The following is a 24347-nucleotide window of genomic DNA, read 5'->3' as shown; positions in this document are numbered from 1 at the left end:
AGTCACTGGAGACCCTTCACTTCTGCAGCACTACCCTGGGCCTTTGCAGACACCCCATTCACCTCCCACCACTGACCCCCGCCTTTCTTTATCCTGTTCTTGCCTCTTTTACACTGTTTTCTAAACTTTTTCTTTTTATAGAGCTATGTCTTGCAAGTCTGTGTTTGGGCTTATTTTTCTTGGCATAATTCAAGGAATCCTAAACCATGCCAAAGCCGATTATCTCGCCACCACTAAAGTGAGTTCTGGATCCATATACAGCGATGACATCTGGTATTTTGGTTAGTTTCTTCCAGAGTTCTGTTCTATGGACTGTCGTTGCCCCAGGTTGATGGACATCAATAACTGCTTCTTTCTTCTGAAGCAGTCATTAGGTTCCTGGTCTAGACCATTACTGCATCATTTATGATGAAGGTGAATCCTCAAACTATCAAAGAAGAAAAGACAAAAATAAGCAAAAAATTCCTCTATATTTTTCATCCTTGATGTTCTTTTCAACGTTTAAAACAATGATAAACCATGCATAATATAAAATGTTACAGGGACATACAGCCTCGCTCAGCTTTTATATGGGTGCCAGGGATTCAAATTTGGGTCTTCAATCTTGTGCACCTAGCAGTCTTACCCACTAAAGCCAATCTCTCTATCTCCCAAAATGGACTTTAAGACAAGGCAATTCATTAGAAACAAAATGGGAACATTTTATACTGCTAAGAGTTAATATATCAAAAAGATATAACATGTGTATGTGCACAGAACAGCTAAGCTCAAAATATGGGAGGTGAAACTGAGGTGGACTTTAGTGATAGGACAGGTGAAGAAGGGCAGAGTTTGTTCCCTTATAACTCAGGTCTCCACCTGTGCTGCCAAGGTACACTTCATTCTGACACACTGTGATCATGTGTTTGGCTCACTAGAGCTTCTATTCCTGCTATGTGCCAAGCATGTAATGTCAGAGTCCATGGGAGACCAGCTCCTACCTTTTGAAGGGTTCTTGTGAGGAATGAGGAAATATTAAATAGAAACATAGGAAAAGATGACAAAGACACAGGATCACTTCGGGAGGGCCCTGGGTCAATACCCAGCCACCTTGAGGTTTATTCCAAAAGGTTTCTTATACAATGCCAAGAAGTGAGGCAAAAGACCCCCCCCCTTCAAGATCAAAGCACAATATACAGCCAAGTACAGACCCTTCAAAACACCTGGTAACCATGTCTATGGCCAAATCATTTCATCATGCAACCCTGCTGGGTAAAGCAAGCTCAGATTCTCTGACCTTGAGTAAGGCCTTACTAGGGAGCCTCTGTAGGACCCCACAATATAACAGTTTTTTTCCTGTATCCCCTGCACATATATAACAGTTATTTTTGTAACTTATAAGTGATTGGCATCTTAGGCGGAAGGGATGGGCAAAAGACAGCTTGATATATTCTAGAAATTGTACATTCCAAAGGCCTTCAGAGTGTCTTCCCAGTTGAATTCATTGAAGTGTTAGTTTGGTGCTCAAACTTTACCCACACTGCTCCTTTCTCAGACGTTCTCAGTGTGCACTGAGTTTGAGTTCACTTACTGGATTTAACCCCAAATTTATTTAGCCAGACTTCCCAGTATCTTGAGAAAAGTCTCCTGAGACCAGCATGCGGAGATACTGCCTGCAGGGTGGCATAGCCACAGAGCTCTGCAGGGGAAGAATCTAGAGAGGGAGGTCATGGCCAGGCTGGGAGAGACTGGCATGAAATGCAAAGAATGCCAAACTTCTGCCCTCCACATAAGCCACTGAGAGACTCTAGACAAGGAACTCAACTTGTCTGCTCTGCATTTCATGAAGAGCATCTGTGTTGCAGCCTAGATGATGGGATGGAGGCAGGAAAGGCTGGAGGTCCAGGAGCTAGTTAGGTGGTGACGTCAGCAACCCATGCAATCACTGTGAAAGCCTGGATTAAGGCTATGACAAGAACAGGAGAGAGCTAAGTTAGGGAACATACTTTAAAAGCAGAATTGATAGGTTTGTGACTAATTGAATCTCAGAGTGATGGAGGGTGAGGTGCCTTTGAAGTCTTCCTGGTTTCTTACTTAGCAAATTGGCAGATGAAGTTGGCATTCACCTTGGTAGGGAGGAGAAAGACAGAGTGGAGGTAGGGAGCAGTCGTAGGGCAAGGCTGAGGTTGAGGCAACCAGGAAAGTCCCCTGGAAATTGAGATGTGGGGCTCAGGAAGAGCTCTTGGCTAGATGTAAAGAGTTGAGCCACTGGAATATTGGCGAGGTTGAGTCCTAGGTTTGAATGGGGCTTCTTAGTGTGCACCAGGTGAGATAGGCTGGATGCCGTAAGAGATCAACAGTAGACAAGAACAATGCAGAGATGAGGAGACACAAGGGAAAGGATGCAGTGAGGAAGCCAAAGGGTAAGGAGAGAGCTCAATATCCAATGCTGGAAAAAAACACGACAATAATGGGGAATGATAAGGAGAGCAGCCTTTGCCTTTGAGAGTCTGAATATAATTGCTAACCACAGGAGAGCAGTTTCAGTGGAGTGGAGGGCTGGCCTGGGCCTGTTTGAAGCTTAAAGTGAGTCATATTGTTGAGGGTTGGACTGGACAGCCACCATCAGGAGTGTACATAGGGAGTACCCAGGCCTCCTTCAAGGAGCTTAGCTCTGAACGGAGGCTGTGAGCCACAGGGCAGAAATTAATTAAAGGAGTGGAGGTCTCCAGAGAAGCCATTTTCTCAAAGTGGATATATGCCAGAAAGTGGGGAGGGTAGAGGGAGGGAGAGAGGAAGAAGGTGAGGGAGAAGAGAGGGAGGGAGGGAGAAAAGAAGGGAGGAAGGGAGGGGGAGAAGGAGGAAGGGAGAGGGAGCACTCAGAGCTCGTAGGGGGTAGAACAGGTGACACAGAGGCAACCACTGAAGTAGGTCCCCAACATCTCATTTGTGCCCCTTCACCATCAATTGGCGGATGTTCCCGAGATACAAATCTCAGACTGATTCAGTGCATTGGGTAAAGAACACTTTCTACATATTTTTGTAGTATGCTAACTGTGGCAGGTAGTCCTAATTTTGTTTTGTTTTACGTTTATTTATTTAGGAGAGGGTGGGGTGTGTTGTCAGGCAAGCACCCTTACCTGCTGAGCTCTCAATGGTCCTGGTATTTTAACTTGTTACATCATCCCCCTGATCAAAAGCAACATCATTCCATTGTTTATAGGTAGTAAAATAGAAGTTTATTCAAGCTTTCAGAACCTAGCTCAAATCTTGGTCTCCCTGCCCTCTCCAGCCAGCCAGGCCGTTGGGTCGATTCCCCACAAACCTGCGCTGCTGTGCACGACCTGCCAGCTCATTTGGACTGTTTCTACCTCCCTCCTGTCTTATTAAGCAGCTGCCCCACTCCCCGACTCTTTCCTGTTCCTAGAATAAGGAAGTCCTTTGCAGCCCTGCCCCCAGACATCCATGCTTGTCCTGGGAATGCTCTTTTCTTAGTACTTGGTACCACTGACTCCTTACCTGGCACGTGGCAGCCCAGATCTCCGTCATCTCATCTGATGAAAATAGACTGTATACACGAGGTGCAAACGTAACACTGCTTGCATCCTCTTAAGCAGTGATAATTGAACGTATTCATTTTCCTTTGCCCATTGTCCTTTCTCTGCCCTCTCACAAAGCAGTAGTTCCTTGAGGGCTCTTCTCATCCCCCACCCCTTTTCTCCTTCCTTCCAAGTCTAGCACAGCGCTTAGACAGAAGCCTTGGGAATACGTTTCCTAAATAAAGGAAAAACAGCTCCTCCAGTTTTAAAAACCCGGTTTGAATGCCACCTCCACAGTGAACACAAATAATAGTTCCTATGTCCTGTGCTTCCTTTCTTCTAGCTGTTACTACTGCATTATCTCATTTAATGAGCCCCCTCCACTTACCTCCCGTGACTCAGAGTAGTTATGACCCAGGCCACACACTCCAAAACCACAGTCAGCCTCTTGCTTGTTGTTGTTGTTGTTTGGGGGTATTTGTGTTTTGTTTTCCCGTGCTGTGGATTGAACCCAGGACCTTGCACACTCTATTCTATAGCAGATAGAGGGATGCTCCACCACGGAGCTATACCCTAGCCCTTGCTTTGGTATTTATATCCTGCATCACTCATTTTTGCTACAGTGACAAGCTCAGTATTCCTCCACACCCCCCACCAAAGCCCACAGAGAGAGCTCAAAGGATGCTGAGAAACTGAAGATGTCCTCAGGGTGAGTCGTCTTTATTATGGCAAAGATAAACATAGTGTGATGTTAGTGAAAACAGTATATTCAGTAACCGCTGACAGAAGAAAAGCGGGTTCACTCAGCCTGGGTGTTTTGTTTTGTTTTGTTTAGAGAAAATGAGGGGTGGGACTGAAGAAAGAACCGGGCTTCAGCAGTCAGCGAAGGGAAATTTTAACAAGTGTGAAGGGAATGTAGCCCATGTGAAACTAATCTAACTTTGTTAACTGCTGCCTGTGGTATTCAGGCTCCTACCCTCCCACAGAGGCTGGGGGATGGCTCCCTGTGGTTGAGTGTCAGCTAGAACAAACAATTCTTCAGCAGTCTGGATTTTTCTCAGGCATTTTAAGAGAAACTGGGTACTAGAATGTGGCCTTGAGCTGTGGTAAGCCACGCCAGTGTTTGTTTAGACCCTGACAGGCCAAGGTTGAGGCCTAGTTGAGAAGCTAGGAGGAGCCTGATCAGGGTTTGATCAAGAAGAACATTTTGATCGATTATAAACTTCACAGAGAAAACCATCGGTAAGTAGAGAAAACCCCGTTCTACCTGCAAAGCTGAGAATCAGGTGGAAGCAGGCTAATTTGAGCTTTGAGGTTTTTGAGACATACTGTTCAAGCTCACTATTTTCCAGAATTTGCTAGAATCTTAACTTGCAGAAGAGAATGAAATGATCTTAAAAAAAAAAAAAAGTCTATAAAACTCAAGTTATTTCACACCAAGATGTCAAAAGAAAGGGTTCCTAGCATTGACTTTTAAAATGTTTGAGTGTTGTGGGGTGCTGTGCTGGGGGCCCTGCGAGGGTGATGATTTCAGGAGTATCCAGGCAAGCCTGGGGAGCCTGGGATCTCCAGAGATAGGAGGCTGAGATCTTTATGAAGCTCCCCTAAAATCCCTCAATGTGGTTCAGAAGTCCTACTGTGTATCTTGCCTTCAGCTTCATTATCACTCACTCCTATGGTTTGGGGCTCACTCAGATCAAGAGGAGTGCTCCCATCACTGTAAAAGATGACATCAGGGAATCTGCTTCTATTTATACCAGTGGGTGTGGTCCTCCCCAAGGTTGGCAGTAAACCCAGAGTCCCCACCCAACAGCTCTTACCCAGCACTTTATCCCTAAGAGTCATTCCTGAAAACACCTCAGGTCCTGAGTACATCTAAGAGTCCTTTTCTCTTTGGGTTCCACCCGAGAGCAGATGTGTACAGTCTGGAGAATGTCACCCAACCTGTCTGTCTCTACCTGACAAAAGGAAACTGGAAGCATCAGTCCTACCCGCTGGGTTTCCTTGGGGAAAGCCTCTTTATTAAAGAGGGTTTTGACTTAAGTAGATCTTAAACTCCACAGACCCAGCTGTTTAGTGCCACAGACTCTGGGAGATACTGTGTTTGTCTGCTCCTTCTGTGGCTAGGCAGGTAATTGGATGCCATGGTTCTAATGGCACACAGTTTCCATTCTAGCCCTTGAAGTTCCTTCTCTGATAGTTTAGCAATGATCTCTTTGGCCACCTGCCTCTTTTGCCGCTGGAGTGAGTAGCTTGCCCTCCCCCTGCCGTGTCAGAGTTAGGAAGAACTCACACCATTTCCTGCGTTGTGGTAACGCAGCTTCTTTATTTAGAGCAGAACCGCTGTGGACAGGGCTCCATCAAGATGGTCATGGTTTGCAAAAACGCCAGGCTCTCAGGAGTTCTTAAAGGTACAACATCCCAGACTGTACCTTAAGAAAGGGGAAAGGCGACAGACAAACCCTATTCTGGTCTTATAGGAATGGATTCCGTTAGAGACAAGACCTCACATTCACTCTGGTCTCCAGTTTAAATCATAACATCTGCAAGCGAGACCGCAGCATCCCTACGGTGTGTCAGTGACCACCAGCTGTGAAGAAACGAGTAAAATACTCCACTGCTTAATTTTGTTGTTTGTTGGTTTAATAAGTCAAGACAACCCCCTCCTCTAATGAAAAAAAAATTAAAGTTTGATCCCGTCGCAATTTCTTGGAACTGAGGAAATCGGAGTGACAAATGTGATGCAGAAGGCGGGATCTGAGCGGCAGGAATTTCGGGGCTGGCTCCGGAACCTCCGGGATTAGCCTTGTGACCAGCGCCGCGGGAGAGCTTGCGCAGGCCTCCGACTAGAAACACTGCGTGGGCGGAGCCTTTGTGCGGCGGTGGGCGTGGTCTGTGCGGCGGACATCGGGGCGTGGCCTCGGTGGGAGGGGCTAGTGGTAGCTAGGCGCCGTGGCGGGAAGGAAATACGCCGGCTGGAGTGTGCTACGTCCGCCGCTCCCTCCTTCTCCCTACCGGAACTGTGGTAGCAATCTTAGCTAACTGCTCCTGCTCCGGGAAGGGCTGCAATCTGCTCAGATTTTGTTTCTTTTTCCTCCGCTCTTCCCGGAAGGTGAAAGGTCGAATCGTGGATAGATTCACTTCCAGGGCCCAAAACCCACGGCCACAGGGGCGCCAGTGTTCTCCGGACTCAATTGTTAAAGCTCTGTGTAGGTGATTATTCCCAAAATGAAGAGTGAGTGCTGACTTAGGCTCTGGGGTTGTAGCTCACTTGCCTAGCGTGCACGAAGGCCTGCATTCAATCCCCAGCACTGCATAAACCAGGTGTGTCTGTACATGCCTGTAATCCCAGTACTGGAGGAGGAGGCTAGAGAGTCGATAGTTCAAGATCACCCTCAACTACATGGCTAGATTAAGGTCAGCCTGGACTACCCGAGACCCTGTCTGGAAAGAAACTGGTTTTAAACTGGTTCTGAGTTGGTATTTCGTGGGAAGGAACCTCACACAAGGCCTCTTTTTCCACCTGCAAGGCACAGAGCTTGACGGAACCCTGAAGCCCTGTTTACCCTCCTAAGACTTCTGGGTGACCCTCACCCACATTAAACACCCTGAAAACTTATTTTTATGTTTCTTACAGAGCCTTGGCTCTGAAGAGAGCTTCTTAGGGTTAGCGGATGCCGCAACACAGCCTCGTGATGCAGTGTGAATCCAGTCCAAGGGAAGAGGAGATCCCGTCCCTCTTTTGGGGTTTGGATCCTGTGTTTCTAGCCTTTGCAAAACTCTACATCAGGGATATCCTGGAGATGAAGGAGTCCCACCAAATGTCAGGTATGTGGCCCGCCACTGGATGCCGTGTGCTGCCCCCTACCCGCACATTTTCCACAAAGATACAGAAAGCTGGGCCTTAAAGCATCTGGAAGAGCCTTGCTGCATCAGGAAGCTTGTCTGAAGCTTTTAAAGTTATCAAGCCTCAACCCTGGAAGGAGTTCATTTCTGGGCAAATTAAATAATAATCTAAACATTTTAAGTTAAATAAAGCTTGAGGGCTCAACCTTTGCACTGAGCCCCATTCCCTTCAAACCAGATGTAATCCCAAAAGTTGGTAGGTGGAAGTAGGGATGATCAGGGGTTCAAATCCAACCCGGGTTACATAAGGCCTTTTCTCAATTAAACAATATGCTAAGGAATTTCATATTTTAAAGTACTTTGATTCTGTTCTTTGGGCCTGCTCTTGAGTGGAAAGATCACTGGACTAAACAGGCTTAGGCCTTGCTGTAGTAGTACTTACCTTTCTGGGGATGTGACCTACTTCCTGCAAAGCGTGGGTGTCCTCTTCATAAAATGTGGGGGTTGGTATTGATTTGAGTTAATCAGAGTCAAAATAATAGAAACTCCTGGGAGAAAGGACATCATCTGGCTTGTCCATGTGCAGCAACAGCGTCTGCTCGCAGTGGGTGCCCTGGAGAGGAGGAGGAGTAAAGCATTGCGTACCTAACTTTGTGCTTGTGTGTAGTATAAGTCCATGTTCATGGGAGTCACCTGTGTGCACCTCCAGGTGTCTGCCTAGAGTTTTTACTTTCTAAATTGTGTTTTTAACGAGTTCTATTTTAACTTTATGTGTATTGGTGTTTTGTCTATATACCATGTGTGTGCAGTGCCCTCAGAGGGCAGAAGAGGGATTCCCTGGAAATGGAGTGAGAGATGGTTATGAGTCACCATATGAGTTCCAGGAATTGAACCTGAGTCCTCTGGAAGAGCAACCAATGCTCTTAACCACTAAGCCATCTCTCCAATTCCCCCACCTTTTGGGGCAGGTGTTTGAGACAGGGGCTCTTCTGTGTAGCTCTGGCTGTCCTAGAACTCGCTCTGTAAACCAGGCTGGCCTTGAACTCAGAGCTCTGATTGCTTCTGGGAGTGCTGGGATTAAAGGCATGTGGCACCACTGCCCAGCCACCTTTATTTTTTAAGGCAAGGACTTCTCCTGAACCTGGAACATATCAATTCAGGTAGACTGGCTGGCTGTAAACTTGAAGGATCTTTTTCCATCACTGCTTGGTCCCCTACAGAGTTATGGGTATGTGCACACAAACCAGGTTTTGATGTGGGTGCGGGTGACCGGAATTTAAGCCATTACGCTTGTGCAGCAGGCATTTTACTAACCAAACCATCTGCCTAGCCACAGTTTTTAAAATTAGAGTACTGGCTACTAGAGATATAATTATCATACCTAAACGTTTAACAAATATGTAGATTTTAAGAGGCAGTGGGTAGTCCTTGCGGAGTTTAATACTGTGCTGGGTGAGAAGTTTGCTTAAAGTCCTTGCTATTTTGTGAAGCTTTCCAATCAAGGACCTTCTGAATGACAGGATTTGAGTCAAAAAAGAAATAAAGTCAAGATCTCAAATAACCACAGTTTAAAAGAGATGAGGTTTTATGCAGTTTGTTTTATGTATGTATGTATTTGGATGACCTTCTTCTAAAAGACTTTTGTACAGAATTGTTTCCACCTTTACTTCCTACTTATTGTTGAACTCGGTCTGTGGATTTTTCCCCCACTTGGAGGGCAGCCAGCCTCCTCCAGAGTTTTCCAGAATTATCTGGTGTTCTTTATAGCTCATCTCCTTAGGAAGAAATTAATTCACTCCAAATGCCAGCCTTGCTTAAAAGATGTGTGAGTGAGCAAGCACATGCAGGGGCTGCCCAGGAGTTTAACTCTTGCTGTGGGCAAAGGATGTGACGGTGTGTTAAAAGAAATCCAGTGAAAACCAGCCTGATGGCCATTGTCCCCTCTTGTGAGACTGTTTTGGATGTTCATTTGTAAAAGGAAATCTCATGGATGAAACAGACATCATAGGCCGGGCGGTGGTGGTGCACGCCTGTAATCCCAGCACTCGGGAGGCAGAGGCAGGTGGATCTCTGTGAGTTCGAGACCAGCCTGGTCTACAAAGCAAGTTCCAGGACAGTCTCCAAAAGCTACAGAGAAACCCTGTCTCGAAAAACCAAAAAAAGAAAAAAGAAAAAGAAAAAAAAGGAAACAGACATCATGACTTTAGAAATTTTTTCCTTAGAGTATGCTATTGTGGAATAATCTTTTTGTACACTGTGAAGATATGTCACTCTGATTGGTTTAATTAAAAACTGAACAATCGATAGTTAGGCAGGATTTCCTGGCACAGAGGATGCTGGGAAGAAGGATGGAGTCAGGAGGAGACGCAGGAGAAGCATGACAATGTAGGAAATGAGGTAACAAGCCATGAGCCATGTGGCAGCATGTAAATGAATAGAAACAGGTTAATTTATGTTATAAGAGCTAGTTAGAAACAAGCCTAGGCTATCAGACAAGCTTTCATAATTAACAATAAGTCTCCATGTTGTGATTTGGGAGCTGGCTGGCGGGACAGAGAAAGACTAGCTACACTATGCTGTTAGTTTCCAAGAGAGTAAGAAACACCACACTACTCTAGGTTTTTGGTTTGGGCTTAGCTTTGTCCTAATCAGCAGTTGCAACTCTGCAGCTACCAGCAGCAGTTTGGCTACAAGGGCCCAAGCTGGCAGGAATTCTGTTCTCTCAGGCACCAGCTCTCTTAAGGCTACTAGAAGTTTTATCTAGATCCCTGTCCCGATATAGAACTCGGGATTCAAAGGTTGAGGTGAAATTCTGCTTGCCTGGAGAGGCTGAATAGCAAGTACCTCACCTCCTCTCCTTGCTCATGTCTCCCCAATTAACCAAGCAACCTTCTGCTCCCTCCGCCACCACTTAAGAACCCTAGCTACGCATGGTTCCACCCTACCACTTCCTGTCAGCTAGTTGCTGACTCAGCCTCCTGACCACAGGTGAATTTTATCTAGCAAATGTAACACATCTTTGCATTGTTAACAAAAGCAGTAGGAAAAAATGTAACACACCTTAAAATAATATTCTACAACAATCAAGAGTTCAGGGCCATCCATTCTCAATTACATTCAAGGCTAGCCTGGTCTACATGAGACACTGGCTCTGAAAACAGGACAAGAGGGTGTGGTGATGTATGCCTCTAATCCTAGCATTTGAGAGGTTGCAGAAGCAGGCAGATCAATGTGGGTTCAAGGCCAAAAAATAAAAATAAATAAACCAAATCTAAAACAAACAAGATGCCTGTGACTCCATAAAATTGAGAAATATTTAAATGGCAAAGTATCTGAAACAAGGTAACGAAGGTTAACAACAGCAGGAAAACAAGTGTTCTGTAGTAGTGAATTTGCTTGCCCTTTGCCCTTGGTTCTGGCCAATAACCTCAGTCTTGGGAATTTCCTGAGTATAGGAGTATCTCTGTTACTGGAGGCGGGGGCCATACCTTTGTTTATGTCAATGAAGCATGGTATGGTATTCTGGGCTGCCAGTTTCAGAGTAGACCTCTCTGTACCCAAGAGACCAACCTTATGAATTGACCTATCAGCCTGATCCCCTGGAGGTTGAGGTCATTCATTCGTACGACCAGTGAGTTAATCATACCCTCACTATGAAAACCCGTTAAAACCCTGATGTTTAGGCTTGCATGAGCTTCCCTGGTTAGGTAAGTATACTGTGTCAGAGGGTGATGTGCCCCAAAGTCTTTGAACCCTCCACACCTTCCTCTGTGCTTTATCTGTCTGACTCTAATTTGTGCCCTTTGTTATAAAGTTGTAATCAAGTATGACACCTTCCTGAGTTCTAGCTAATTAGCAAAGACGAAGGAGTCACAGAAACAGCTTTATCACAGAATGGACAGAGGATCCCAGCGAAGCTTGAGGCTAGGAGAGAGTGCCCTATACTGGTGAAACCTCACTGACTACTATTTGGTTTGCTTCGTAAAATACCATCTCCAGAAACCTGAACTTTGGGTTTGGCTGGTAGAAATGGGAAGGTTGATGTATTTAGGTGGGTGGATTGTTTGTTTGCTCATTTGTTTTATGCATTAAAAACTGCTTGTGTGTGGAGGATACCCTCCCTGTAAGATAGGTTTTCACTGTGTAGCCCTGTCTGGCCTGATACTCACCATGTTAACCAGCCTGGCTTTGAATGTTTTTGATTTTGTTTCTTAAGACAGGATCTCCTATGAAAGTACTTGGGGGGCAGGGGAGGAGTGTAGATTGAAACAGGGTTTCTCTGTGTAGCCCTAGCTGTCCTGGACTCTAGAGCAAGTCAGCCTCATAACTTAGAGATCTACCTGCCTCTGCCTCCCAAATGCTGAGATCAAAGGTGTGCGCCACCACCAACTGGCTTATAAAAAAGTACTTTTTAAAGACAGAAAACAGGTAATATCGTCCTGGGGTTGTGGATGTTCATGGACAGTGGCTTAAAATCTGAATCAAATTTGCCAATGACCTTGGCACCTTCAAGGCTTGGCTTTCTCTTCTTGGGAGTCTGAACATACAGGAGCTCTTGGATGTAGTTAGTACAAATACCCTGGATTGCCTAAGCCTCTGTGGGCTACATGGAAAAGGCTGGAACAAGAGCTTGGGGGTAGGCCAGTGCTTCTCTGTTTGCTCATTTGCTTTCCTTAGCTTGTTGAATTTTGTTGTTTTTCTTCTCAGTGGACAGAGCAGTCACCCGGTGCCCTTGAGCTGCAGACAAGAGCTCACTGTGGTAGAAGGAAGTGGTTCTCTCTTCCTTTCTCATGTCGTAAGCCATCTTGCAGAGAGCTGGCTTCTTAGTCTGTGGTTCGTGTCTTAATATGCTTTTGAGAAGTTTCTAAGCAGTGTATTTCTTCCTCAGCCAGTTTCCTCAGCACCTCCCCCCCCCAATTCAAACCATCTGTTGTTTGTTTCTGTATCCTCTATTGTTCTGTAATGCTTTCAAGAGTTTCTTCTGCTGAGTCCTTCGACTAGAAGGATTTTTTTTTTTTTTTTTTTTTTTTTTGCAGCTTCAAGTGAATGCTCTTGAAAGTGAGCCATTGTTAGTCCCCGAGGTAGACATTTATGAGTTTCATGTTTATCCTTTTTCGAGGAGGTATAGTATATTCTCAAATGAAAACCTATTCAGGTTTTTATTGTTGCTAGATATAGTTTGTCACATGAGGATTGGTGACCTGGGGACACTGGCTTGTGCATTAGTCTAGTCTTCTTACTGCCTTTGGAAACATCAACTTCTGTCCAGCTCCTCTTCCCAGCTTAAAGGTCATAATATTTCAGCTGTTTACTGTAGATTCATGTCATGCCCAGTCCGCCCACATGTTTGTGAATGGGAGCAGCTCTCATGCAGGGGTGACACTGTAAGCTGGGCTCCTTCCTTCATGGGGCCTTGCCATCAGCTTCTGTCCTCCTAGGCTGCCCTAAGGAGAGTGGCCCATCCACCAGCTCAACTCGTCTTTAGAAGTACACAGGCCTCACAAAAGAGGGACCCACTCTGGGCTGAGTTTGCAAGCTCCTTTCTCCAAGACAAACCCACTTTCCTAGTGTCCCCCTGGCAGACAGGCTCAGGAGCAGCTTGTCCATCCCATTACCCTATCTTCAAGGGAATCCAGAGAACCACTCATCAGCAGTGGTCAGTGTGAAAGGTCAAGCCATAGTTTCCTAACAGATTGAAATCCAGAGGTTCTGACCAGCTTTGATGGGAGCAAAGAGTGACCATTGTGAACCCCTCATGGGGCTAAAGGCTAGGCCACGCCCCTCAAAGCTGGAGTGTGGCCAGGCCCTGCACTACATGGGGGGAAGAAGCCCAAGATCAGCAAAAATCCCACGAATCGGATCCCTGAGCTTGCCCCAAGATCAGGCCACAAAATACCTCCAATCCCAGGCTACCCTGGAAAGCTCTATCTACCCTCTCCCTCACCCCGCCCCCCCCACAAAAAAAATCTATATAAAGCCTGCCTTCTGCTCACTTCTGCTCAGTTCTCTGCTGCTTCTCATTGGAGCAGAGGCCGCCTCCCTCCTGGGTTTTCCCTCCCAATGAATCTCTTGTGTGATGTTTGTTATGCTCTGTGACTTTGTGGTATTCCTTGGCTCCCGGCTGCCAGGAAACCTTTCTCCTCTTAGCTGTAACACTTAACACAGATGCCTGAAGTAATCATGGCCTCCTTGTTTACAATCCGTATATTTATTTACAAAGGAAAAGGCTATTTGAAAACACGGATGTGGAGCTGGAGTGATGCTTCATGTTTAAGAGTGCTTGCTGCTCTTACGGAGAATCCAGATTTGGTTCCCAGCACCCAGTCGGGTAACTGCCCACTGCCTGCAACTTCAGCTCCAAGGAATGTGATACCCTCTTCTGTGGGTACCCTCATCCACATTCACATGCGTTGTTAATAATAATAATAATAATAATAATAATAATAATAATAATGTAAATTCGTTAAAAATAATGTATTACCTTCAAAAATAGAATAAAAAGGAACGTGTGTGTGTGTGTGTGTGTGTGTGTGTGTGTGTGTGTGTGTCAGTGTCATTTGATTCTGAAAGTAGAGAATGCAGGTGCTATGGGAGGTTGAATGCAAAGAGACTACACGTTACAGGTGTGTCAGGTACGCGCGGAGGTCCACACAAGGAGCTCTGAAGCAGTCAGGAAGTCCCGGGAATGAAAGCAGAATTAGGAGCTTGTGACTTCTAAAGCCTCCAGGTCTGTGTTTCTAAGTCTGGGGGGGATGCTGGGTGTGTGTGGCAGCTTTTCTTCTCAGGTTTCCTCACTGGCAGAAGCTTGCCTCCCAGCCTCTGCATAACCTGGGGTTTTTGTTTGTTTGTTTCAGCTGAGGATCGAACCCAGGGCCTTGTGCTTGCTAGGCAAGCATTCTACCACTGAGCTAAATCCCCAACACGGTTTTAAGAAGTGCTTGAGCTGTGGTCAGCTGGCCCCTGTGGGCAGTGTTTGTATCTTCTCCTCACTGGTGCAGAGAAAGATGACCGGTTTCTTAGAAAAGTCCTGGTTAAAAAAGCCATGCAGACGGAGAGGGGCTCAGAGGTTAAGCGCACTTGCTCTTGTAGAGAACCCGGGTTTGATTCCCAGCACCCACATGATGGCTTACAACCATCCATACCCCAGTTCCAGGGGATCCAACAGGCATGCATGTGATGCACATACTTGCATGCAGGCAAAACATTCATACGTGTAAAGTAAAATAAATCTAAAAAAATATTTTTAAAGGAATAGCTTCCTTTATAGTCACTCAGAGGCAGCGCTGTGTCATTGGGTGGCAGCTGTTCTCCAGCCCTGTGAGCTTTGTTCACAGAGGCACAGTTCCTATTCACAGTGGAAAGTGAACTAACCAACCCTAGAGGGTGACCCTGCTTTTCTCTGTTGTGATAGTTCAGGCTCTCAAGAGCCCAGTTTTCTGCTTCTGTTCCTTGAAAAGACCACTTAACTTCTTGGAGCCTGCCACATGCCAAGGACTGACTCTTATGACTGGAATTGGGACACACAGCATACCACTGACTTGTGACACTCTACGCCTAAGAGACATTTAATGCAAGAAAATGTAATTGTGTTGTATGAACTGCTTTCTCTTGGCTTTTAGGAATATATCTTTACAATGGGCACCCAATAAGACGAGTGGATGTCATGGGAACTGTCATTAGCGTGAGAGAAAGAGATGCTTTCTACAGCTATGGAGGTAAGCAATCGCTTCTGAAACTGAGTTTCCATAGACAGTCCCCACTCAGCTGAAAGTTGAAGCTTTAGCGGCCCTCGCGTTTGTGAGCAGCTGGGGCCTCACAAAACCGAGCACCCTGTTAGAGTCCTGTGTCTGGACGAAGTAAACGAGGCCACAGGTAAAAATGATACTAGTGATGCTGGGAGGTACCCGCTGCTGGGGAGGGAGGGGGTGAAAGAATTGAAATGCTGAGGTGTCGGGTCACCGATGGTCAGAGAAGACACCCGACACCCGTGACACAGCGGTGCCCGGCCAAGGACAGGACGTGCTTATCGCGACCCCTTTGAAAAGAGGCCCAGTGAATGTAAAAACTGACCTGTTTAGAAGAGTGTAAAAATCATTTTTAAAGATTTATATCCAGAACAGTCAGGGAAGAGGAAAAAAAAAACCTTTTTGTTACTGAAGATGTAAATATCTGTTATCGGACTTGCCTGGTCCTCGTCATGAACTAATACAGAGCCTTTGTCTTTCAGACACCAACGAATTGCTAGAATGTGCTTTAGTATAGTGGGTCTTGCTTTGGGGGGATGGCAAGTTAATGTATCTTTTTCTAAAAGATTTTATTTTTAATTATGTGTGTGTGTATCTTTTTCTAAAAGATTTTGTTTTTAATTATGCATGTGTGTGTGTGTGTGTGTGTGTGTGTGTGTGTGTGTGTGTGTGTGTTTGTGAGTCAAGGTGCCTCAGGAGGCAAGAAGAGGATGTCAGACTCCCCGGAGTTGGAGCTTATAAGCAGCTGTGAGCCACCAAGTGTGGTTGCTGGGAACTGGAACCCAACTCTGCTCCCCTGGAGAGCAGTAAGGGCTCCTAACTCCTGAGCCATATCTTTAACCCCAATGCAAGCATCTTTTTTTAAAAAAATTTGTTTATTACGTATACAGTGTTCTGCCTGCATGTTTGCCTGCAGGTCAGAAGAGGGCACCAGATCTCATTACAGATGGTTGTGAGCCACCATGTAGGTGCTAGGAATTGAACTCAGGACCTCTGGAAGAACAACCAGTGCTCTTAACCCCTGAGCCATCTCTCCAGCCCTCTGCAAGCATCTTAATTTGTTACATTCTCACATTAGCTGAACAACCAAGATTCTCAGACCTAAGAGGCCATGATAGGTGTTTGGAGGGGAGCAGGATTGAGGTGCAGACCTTTGCTCTGGTTGACGTCATCACCTGTTGTGGCATTTCCTGTGGACTGTTTTCGCATGGAATGTACATGGGGGATAAATGGTAGGAGTTGAATTTTGTGTCCAAAAACGTTGGATTGACATTGTCAGTATCATTGTATCTCTCAACATCTGCCTGTTTTCCTGAAGGCGAGTGTCCCTTTGTTTAGAAAAGAGCATGTTTGTGATGAAAGCTCTCCCTCAGCAAGCTCCCCCCACCCCGCGTGCAAGCGCGTGTGTATTTTAAATGTTGCCAGGCATCCCTCTCCTGACTCTCTCTGCTTTATTTTACCAAAGATGTTGGTCCTGTGTTTCTCCAGGACAGCTCAGCAAGGGTGTGCTAAGCTCCTACAGTATACCCAGCTGTGGACAAGTAATTGTCTATAGTACAATACAGCGCTGCTCTCCAAGTCCCAGGGATGACATAATCATGTCTTTCAGCCACAAAGCACCTTTTACATTCATCATTTCATATTATTCTCCTCGTTTTGTTTAGAAATAGGAAGGACAAGTATTTCCATTTTGCGGGTGAGAAAACTATGACTCACTTAACTTTCTGAGGTTCTGTTGGGAGAGGCTTATGAGCCCATTTGATGGGGAACTGGCCCCAGTGTGCACTATTGTCCGCATAGAGATCACATGGCTTTTCTCTCCTGCATCCCCTTCTCTCCAGGCTCCCCTGACCCCAGTCATCTGGAGTCGATGTTTTCTGATCAAACATACAAGACTGTTGGGAATTTCAGTTCTGGCCTGAGAACTGGGTCTGATTTAGGCTTGTGACATAAAGGGACTTCACTTAGCTCACTTCCCCACCATGGAAACATTTAAGGAGATATGTTTGGCTCTTCCCTGAGAAGCCTTTCCCTCCAAGTGGGTGTCGTGAGAGCACGATGCGCCTGTGGGCTGCAGGAAACAACAATGTGGAAGTAATTAAGAGCAGAAAGGCTTTTGCACTCAGTTCCTGTGTGGCCAGTTGAAGCAGAGAGCCGCTTTCCTCCCTGCTGTCTGCAGGCCCAGCGTGGCTTTCCTTGTGCCCCTCTGACTCACGGCAGGCCTGTCCTGTGGTGTTTCTGGCCACACTGGCTCATCCTGGTGTCACACTGGGGAAGGATGTGGTGTGGCTTTGTAATGATTCTCCTCTTGGAGGGCACTCAGCAGCAGGCCTCGGGAACCATGCTACATGAGAAGTGGCAGGCCAGAGAAGTCGGGTCTGGTGGCAGTGTCCCTAGTACACCGAGTCCCTGGCAGCAACCTGAGCTCTGAGGTGGTGTTCAAGAGGCTCAGGTTAGCCCAGGATAGCCTCCCATCCCCCAGAACAAATGTCCATTCATTTGCTATTAGTCTTGCTTCCAATATAAATAAACACTTTCAGCCAGCTGTAGTGGTCCTGCTGGTAATCCCAGCACTCATGCAGCTGAGGCAAAGGATTACTGCAAGTTGGAGGCCAGCCAGGGCTGCATAGTGAGTCCAAGCCAGCTACAGAGTAAGACCCATCTCTTTGTTTTTGAAATTTATCTGACAGTTAATGTTCCCATTGAATGTAGGTGTCTTCCCTCATACTTCAAAAGATTCTGCTACTAGCATTTAATGTCTTAAAATCATTTCTATTGAAATATGCTATTTAGTTTTTATATATGTAAGATTTATAAGGTATAGGGATTTGTATTTTACTGTAAGGCATTCATGTCTTTCAACAGTAAGGACCTCGGTCTTCATTATAACCCATTAATCTCATATACTATGTTGTTACAATTTATTTAACCAACTACACACTTATAAATGTTGTTTATGTTGTTCCTGTTTTCAATGTTATAAGCACTACTTTAGTGAGCAATTTATTCAAGATGTAGATATCTGTGCACTTGTTATGTCTTTCTCTGCCGAATAATCTACTAGAAGTAATTGCCAAGTCAAAGGGTGTGTACACTTAAAAATCTGATGCATACTTCCAATCTTGCTGTTGAGAAATGAGCTGCTGATTTATAACCCACTCATAGCCAATGAGGGTATCAATATTTCATTATTTGTTTTTGTATTGGGGATTGAACCAGGGCCTCGTGCATGCTAGGTGTTATAAAACTTAGTCATAACCTCCCCCTCGTTATCAGTGTTTTTTACTGTCAATCTAGCAGTTGAGGAATTATTTCAATTTGAGTTTCCATGGCAATTAGTGGACTTAGCATACTGGCATTTATTTATGTGCCACGTATACATTTTCCATGCATTGCACATCCCATTTCTTTGGTGCTGCTTCTCTGTGGTCTGGTGTTTTCTCATTAGTTCGTAGGAACTCTTTATATAGTAAAGCAGTAACGTGTATTGGAAAGTTGCTGTCTGCTATTGGTTTTAGATCAGCAAATGTATCAAGCTTTGTTTAACGAGTTGTAGTTTTCAGATTCTGCTTTAGAAAGTCTTTTTCCTCCAGTTCTAAATCCAGAGCTAAAAGATGCTCACCATATCCCTTTCTCACATCGTTCACCTATTTTATGTTAAAAAAAAATGAACTTATTTCACTATAAAGGACAGTTTAATCTTCTGTCTACAAAGATTTAAGCCAACAATAAAACATTTCCCCTTATATTCTGTATTGCATGGGCCTTTACAACAGTCTACTTGTTTTGCTTTGTTTTAATTATGAGGTCCACTACTCTGTGCTTAGCAACCTATGTTTGGAGCTTGTCAGAATTCAGGCAGAGAAGATCCTGTCTTCCCTCAGCAAAGATCTCCAAGTTCCTCTCCAGTCACAAGTCCTAGTCTCATGGGAATTATTTGATTTTTTTTTTTTTCCTTTTCGCACTATAAATAAAAAGAGCCAGTCCAGTTCTATTTTTGTGGCCAGGGTATAGTTCTTTTCTGTTGTAAAAACAAAGCTGGGTTCGGTGATGAGCTGTGATTGACCTGCAGAGCCAGGTGATGCGGACCACTTTGCTTGGGCAGTGAGCGAACTAGTGAAAGCAGAGGTGAGGTGTCAGGAAGCTGAGCCCAGGGTTCCTGTGCCTCTGACCACAGAGCACCAGTCCTTTCTTGTTTGAAAGAAAGAAGAAAGGCAGGTTGTGGATGTGGGCACTCACTGAAGTTCTTTGGCACCTAACTTCCTGAGGGCGCAATTACCAGACCAGATAAGACTCATCACTACATTGAGGGTTAGGGAAAAGTTGAAAGTGTCCATTGGACTCAGGTGTTACATGCTTACAGGTAAGCAGTTCATATTGGTGTGTAGTGAAAGGTTGCTTCTGAAGACGGAGGGAGAGGTTTTTTTGTTTTGTTTTCTCTTTTCTTTTTATTAACTAAATGTTATCATTTATTTTATATCCTGACAGCACTTTCCCCTCCCTCCTCTCCTCTCGTTCCTCACCCCTCCCTACCCCTTACCCAGCCCCTCCACCCGGCCAGCTCCTCCACCGTTCCCCACTCCTGCCTCCCCCTGCACCCCCTTGTCACCCTCCCCGCCCCGTCTACTCAGAGGGAGAGTTTTTGAAGGGAGTTGTTCCACTAGGCTGTTGAGACTGCCCTCTTTCAGTCTGACTGAGTGTTGGTCAGCATGCCCAAGTCTCCCACCTACTTGTTGATGCTTCTCTTTCAGTGGATGATGCCACTGGGGTTATCAACTGCACCTGCTGGAAAAAGGGGAGCAATGCTGAGTCTTCACCAGGTAATTCTATTTGCCACATCCCTTTGGTTTTCTGATAAACAAAGGATTTTGCTCAAGGTAGCTCATCAAACAACTGTCAGAGTGTTTTCACACTAAGCTGATGCTTTGGTGGCCCTGACACACTGTCCCCAGAGTTTTGGCTGGTGATTGCATTGGTGGCCCTGACACACTGTCCCCAGAGCTTTGGCTGGTGGTTGCATTGGTGGCCCTGACACACTGCACCCAAAGCTCTGCTGCTCTGGAACCTGATGCCATAGTAGGGAAGGGCTTCTCTCCTACCTGCTTGGTCATAACTTTCTCCTAAGCATAGAGAATGAGAAAGAATTCCTGGAAATTTCTACAGTACAAATTTTATCTCGATGATTATTTTGCAAGTCAAGATATTGTACCCTGATGGCCATCAGGTCAGAATCCTTGACCAAAGATTTTGAAGATTGGTCCTCCAACATGGTTTCCACTAATGTTTCTGCTGCCATGATGCAGATTTTATAAAAACTATCATGTTCAAACAAGCAGGAATCCAAAGCTTGTGAGGGTAGGATTCCTTTGGAAGTTAGCCATTAAGGTAATATAAATCTTAAAATTGTACTTTGAATACACTGACTAACTGAAGCCTTTGGAATTACATGAATATATTTCAATGGTGCTTTGTGTGTATGTGTGTGTGTGTGTGAGAGAGAGAGAGACAGAGAGAGAGAGAGAGAGAGAGAGAGAGAGAGAGAGAGAGAGAGAGAGCGCAGTGTGCATGCATGTGGTGGTTTTGGTATGTGTGTTTGTGTTGCTAGGGATAAAAGTCTAGGGCCTTAAACATGCTGGGCAAGTGTTCTACCTTGGATTTACAGCCCCCAGCCCTCTTGGGTAATATTTTAAAGTTTGTTTAATTTATTTTATGTGTATAGGTGTTTTACCTGTATGTATATCTGTACAGCACATGCATACAGTGCCTACAGAGGTCAGAAAAGTTTGTTGGGTCCTCTGGAACTAAAGTTACAAAGGATTGTAAGCCACCATGGTGGTGGTTGGAACAGAAAGTGCTCTTAACCACTGATACATGTGTCCAGCCCCTTAAGTAACTCTTCAAGTTCTCTTGCAGAGAACTCATTTTCTGTTCCCAGCACCCATATGATGACTCTCAGCCAGCCATAACTCCAGTTCCAGGGTATTCAAAGCTCTCATCTGATTTCCCCAGGTACCAGGCATGTGTGTGGTACATACAAATGCTCTTAGGCAAAACATTAGTACACATAACAATTTTTTTTTTTTAATTTGGGTTTTCAAGACAAGGTTTCTCTATATAGCCCTAGCTGTCCTGGAACTCCCTATGTAGACCATGCTGCCTTGAACCTGGAGATCCGCCTGCCTCTGCCTCTTAAGTGCTGAGATTAAAGGTGTGCACAACCACTGCCCAGCATAAAATTAACTTTTAAAAAATTAAATTCAGTTCATAATAACTGAAAGGGTGTTATGCAGTCAATGTTAGTGATCATTTTAGGCTCTGAGAAGTCACAGATTCTGGAACTCTCTTTTGTTCTGTTTGTAACATACAGGGAATAATGGCATCCATGTAGGCTGTCAGGTTTCTCGCTGCAGTATCTAACCTCCAGTTCTGTTGGTCTGTGATGTATGTTGCAGGAATGGCTCGTGCTTATTAGATTTCCTCTTTGCTTTTCCGTCATGTGTCAGACTCCCAGCTTGCCTCTGGCTATACTGACCAATGGCATGCTCATTTGCCTAGTTTCCCAATGTACTTAGATTTAGAAATTAGCTAGTTTTGTGTAACTTTAGCATTCCTACTCCTAATTTGAGAACATCTAAGGCCATGGCTCTGCTTTGCTTGGAGGCATTAGAGGTAGACTTAAGGCAAGGAATGAACCTGTACAACAACCAGATATCGGGATTCTTGTACAGTTTAGATTACTAATCTTAGTCTGTGGTTATGTAACGACTTTTCCAATTGCTGTGACAATATTCCTTACAAAAGGAACTTGGGTGTAGGACATGTTTCCCCTATGTAGCCCAGGCTGGCCTGAACTCACTGTATAGGCTGGCCTTAAACTTAAATCCACTTGCCTCTGCCTTCTGATTGCTAGGATTAAATGCAAGTGCCACCATACACAATCAAAAGGAACTTAAGGGCTGTTATGTTTCAGCTCACAGTTTGGCAGGGATGGCGTGGAGGCAGGTGAGTGAAGTACCTGGTCACACTACATCCGCAGGAAACAGAGGAACATGGATGCTGCTGTCCACTCACTTTCTCCATTTTGTTCATCTTCAGTTGGGGATCCCAGCCTGGGGGATGATAGAGCTCACATTCCAGGTGGATTCCTTCTTTGGTTACACCTTTCTGGAGACATCCTCGTAGATACACCCAGAGTGTGTTTCTATGGGGACTCTAAAGCCAGTCCAGTTGACAATTGTTGTAGAATATTATTTCAAGGTGTTACTTTTGTTTATGCTCTGGAATATTTGTTTAATGATGTAAAGATGTGTTTTATTAAATAAAATTCAGGGACTAGAGAGATGGCTCAGTGGTTAACAGCACTAGCTGTTTTTCCAGAGGTCCTGAATTCAATTCCCAGCACCCATATGACAGCTTACAACTGTCTGTAACTCCAATTCCAGGGGATCTGACATCTTCACACCAATGCACATAAAATAAAAGTTAAACAGATTATTTTTTTAAAAAATTCACCTGCAGTCAGGAGGCTGAGTCAACAACTAGATGACAGGGAGTGATAGGAAGGAGCCAGGTAAGAAAGGGTTTATAAGGAGGGTTGAGGAGACACATGAGGGCTTTTTGCAGGATGAGAGCAAGGACAGGAGGTGAGCTACTTGCTACTCAGCCTCTCTGAAGAGTAGAATTCCACTTCAACCTTTGAATCTTGAGTTCTTTAGTGGGAGAGAGGTTTAGTTCCCTTCAAAGCTTTGCAAGAGTTGGACCCAGAGGGAACAGATTCCTTCCATCTACAGCCCTTGCAGCCTAACCACTGCTGATAGCAGTGGAGTTGCAGTTGCTGATTCAGACAGCTGTGGCTTAAAAGGCAGCAACCATTTAAAAAAAACACAACAATTGGCGCCCAATGTGGGGTGCCAGAATGTTTCGGAGGTTTTTGCTCTTTTCTTGGGGGGCCCGCCACCCAGCTCTCAAATCACTTCATGGAGGCTTAGTCTTACTTTTGAATGCCTAGCCTTAGCTTGGCTTCCTTCTTGCCAGTTTTCCTTAACTTAAATTGTCCCCATCTACCTTTTGCCTCTGGGCTTTTCTTGTTCTCTTATTTCTGTAAGTCTTATTCTTTCTTACTCCATGGCTTTCTGGTTGTGTAGCCGGGTGGCCGGCCCCTGGTGTCCTCCTCCACTGGCTGCTAGATCTTAGCCCTCTCCTCCCAGTTTCCTATACTTACTCTCTGTTCACCAGCTCCACCCATCCTTTCTCCTGCCTTGCTGCTAGCCAGTTCTTTATTAAACCGTGAGGTGTTTTACACAGGCACAGTAACACAGCTTCACAGAGTTAAACAATGCACCATAAACAAAAGCAACACACCTTAAAATATTCTACTACAGACAGTGAATATTAACCATTACAATGCTGTTACACAGAATGCTCAGGTAGGTAATTTATTACAATTTGTTTCTCAGTCCTGGAGGTTGGAATCCAAGATTAAGCACAGAAGGGTCTCATGCCTGGTAGATGTCAGTCTCCACCTCCAAGATGGCTCCTTGAATGTTGCCCCTCTGGAATGTCCCCCATGGCAAAGTAGCAAAAAGAATGAAGTTCCTTGCAGAGCTTACAGTGGCATTGCCTCGTCCACACTGTCCTTGTCCTCTAATACCTCCATTCAGTCCCACCTCCTAATACTTTTGAATTGTTGTTATGGTCTGAATGAATGTCTCTCAAAGGTCCCTGTTAATGCTTAGTCCCCAGGGTTGGCAGAAATGGAAAATATTGTAGACATATAAGAGATAGGAACTAGGGGTTGGGGATTTAGCTCAGTGGTAGAGCGCTTGCCTAGCAAGCGCAAGGCCCTGGGTTTGATCCTCAGCTCTGAAAAGAGAGAGAGAGAGAGAGAGAGAGAGAGAGAGAGAGAGAGAGAGAGAAACTAATGTGAGGTCCTAGGTCATTAGGGACACACTGTGCAAGGGGATTTTTTTGCTTCCTGGCTCAGTATGTGACTTTCACTCTGATACACACTCTGCTATGACATATTAGTCCATCACACACTATAGCGATGGCCTGACCTTGGACTTAAACACCTAGAACTGTGAGCCAAAACCAGCTCTTTATTCCATAAGTAGTCTGAATCAGTGTTTCATTACCATGATGGAATGCTTACTAGTACAGTTTGGGATATAGTTTCCAACACATGAGACTTGAGGGGTAGAAAATCATTCAAACCACAGAAGAACATTATAAGGCATTT

General features: G+C 45.1%; 1 protein-coding gene across 5 annotated transcripts in view; it reads left to right on the top strand.

Moving 5' to 3' along the window:
• Positions 1-6470: 6470 nt before the first annotated feature.
• The window catches only part of Stn1 (STN1 subunit of CST complex), a 38111-nt gene continuing 20234 nt past the window's right edge, over positions 6471-24347 (top strand). The window contains exons 1-4 of one of the 5 annotated variants that reach the window (XM_036197268.1): positions 6471-6727; positions 7156-7346; positions 14984-15079; positions 19861-19929. In XM_036197268.1, coding sequence (XP_036053161.1) covers positions 7193-7346; positions 14984-15079; positions 19861-19929 — 319 coding nt within the window. In that variant the 5' untranslated portion in view covers positions 6471-6727; positions 7156-7192. The other 4 variants (XM_036197277.1, XM_036197260.1, XM_036197252.1 and 1 more) reach the window with 4 other exon arrangements.

This window comes from Onychomys torridus, chromosome 1 (assembly GCF_903995425.1).
Source record: "Onychomys torridus chromosome 1, mOncTor1.1, whole genome shotgun sequence".
Lineage (NCBI taxonomy): Eukaryota > Metazoa > Chordata > Mammalia > Rodentia > Cricetidae > Onychomys > Onychomys torridus.
Note: the sequence above shows the minus strand (reverse complement) of the source record. Positions and strands in the feature narration are given on the sequence as shown.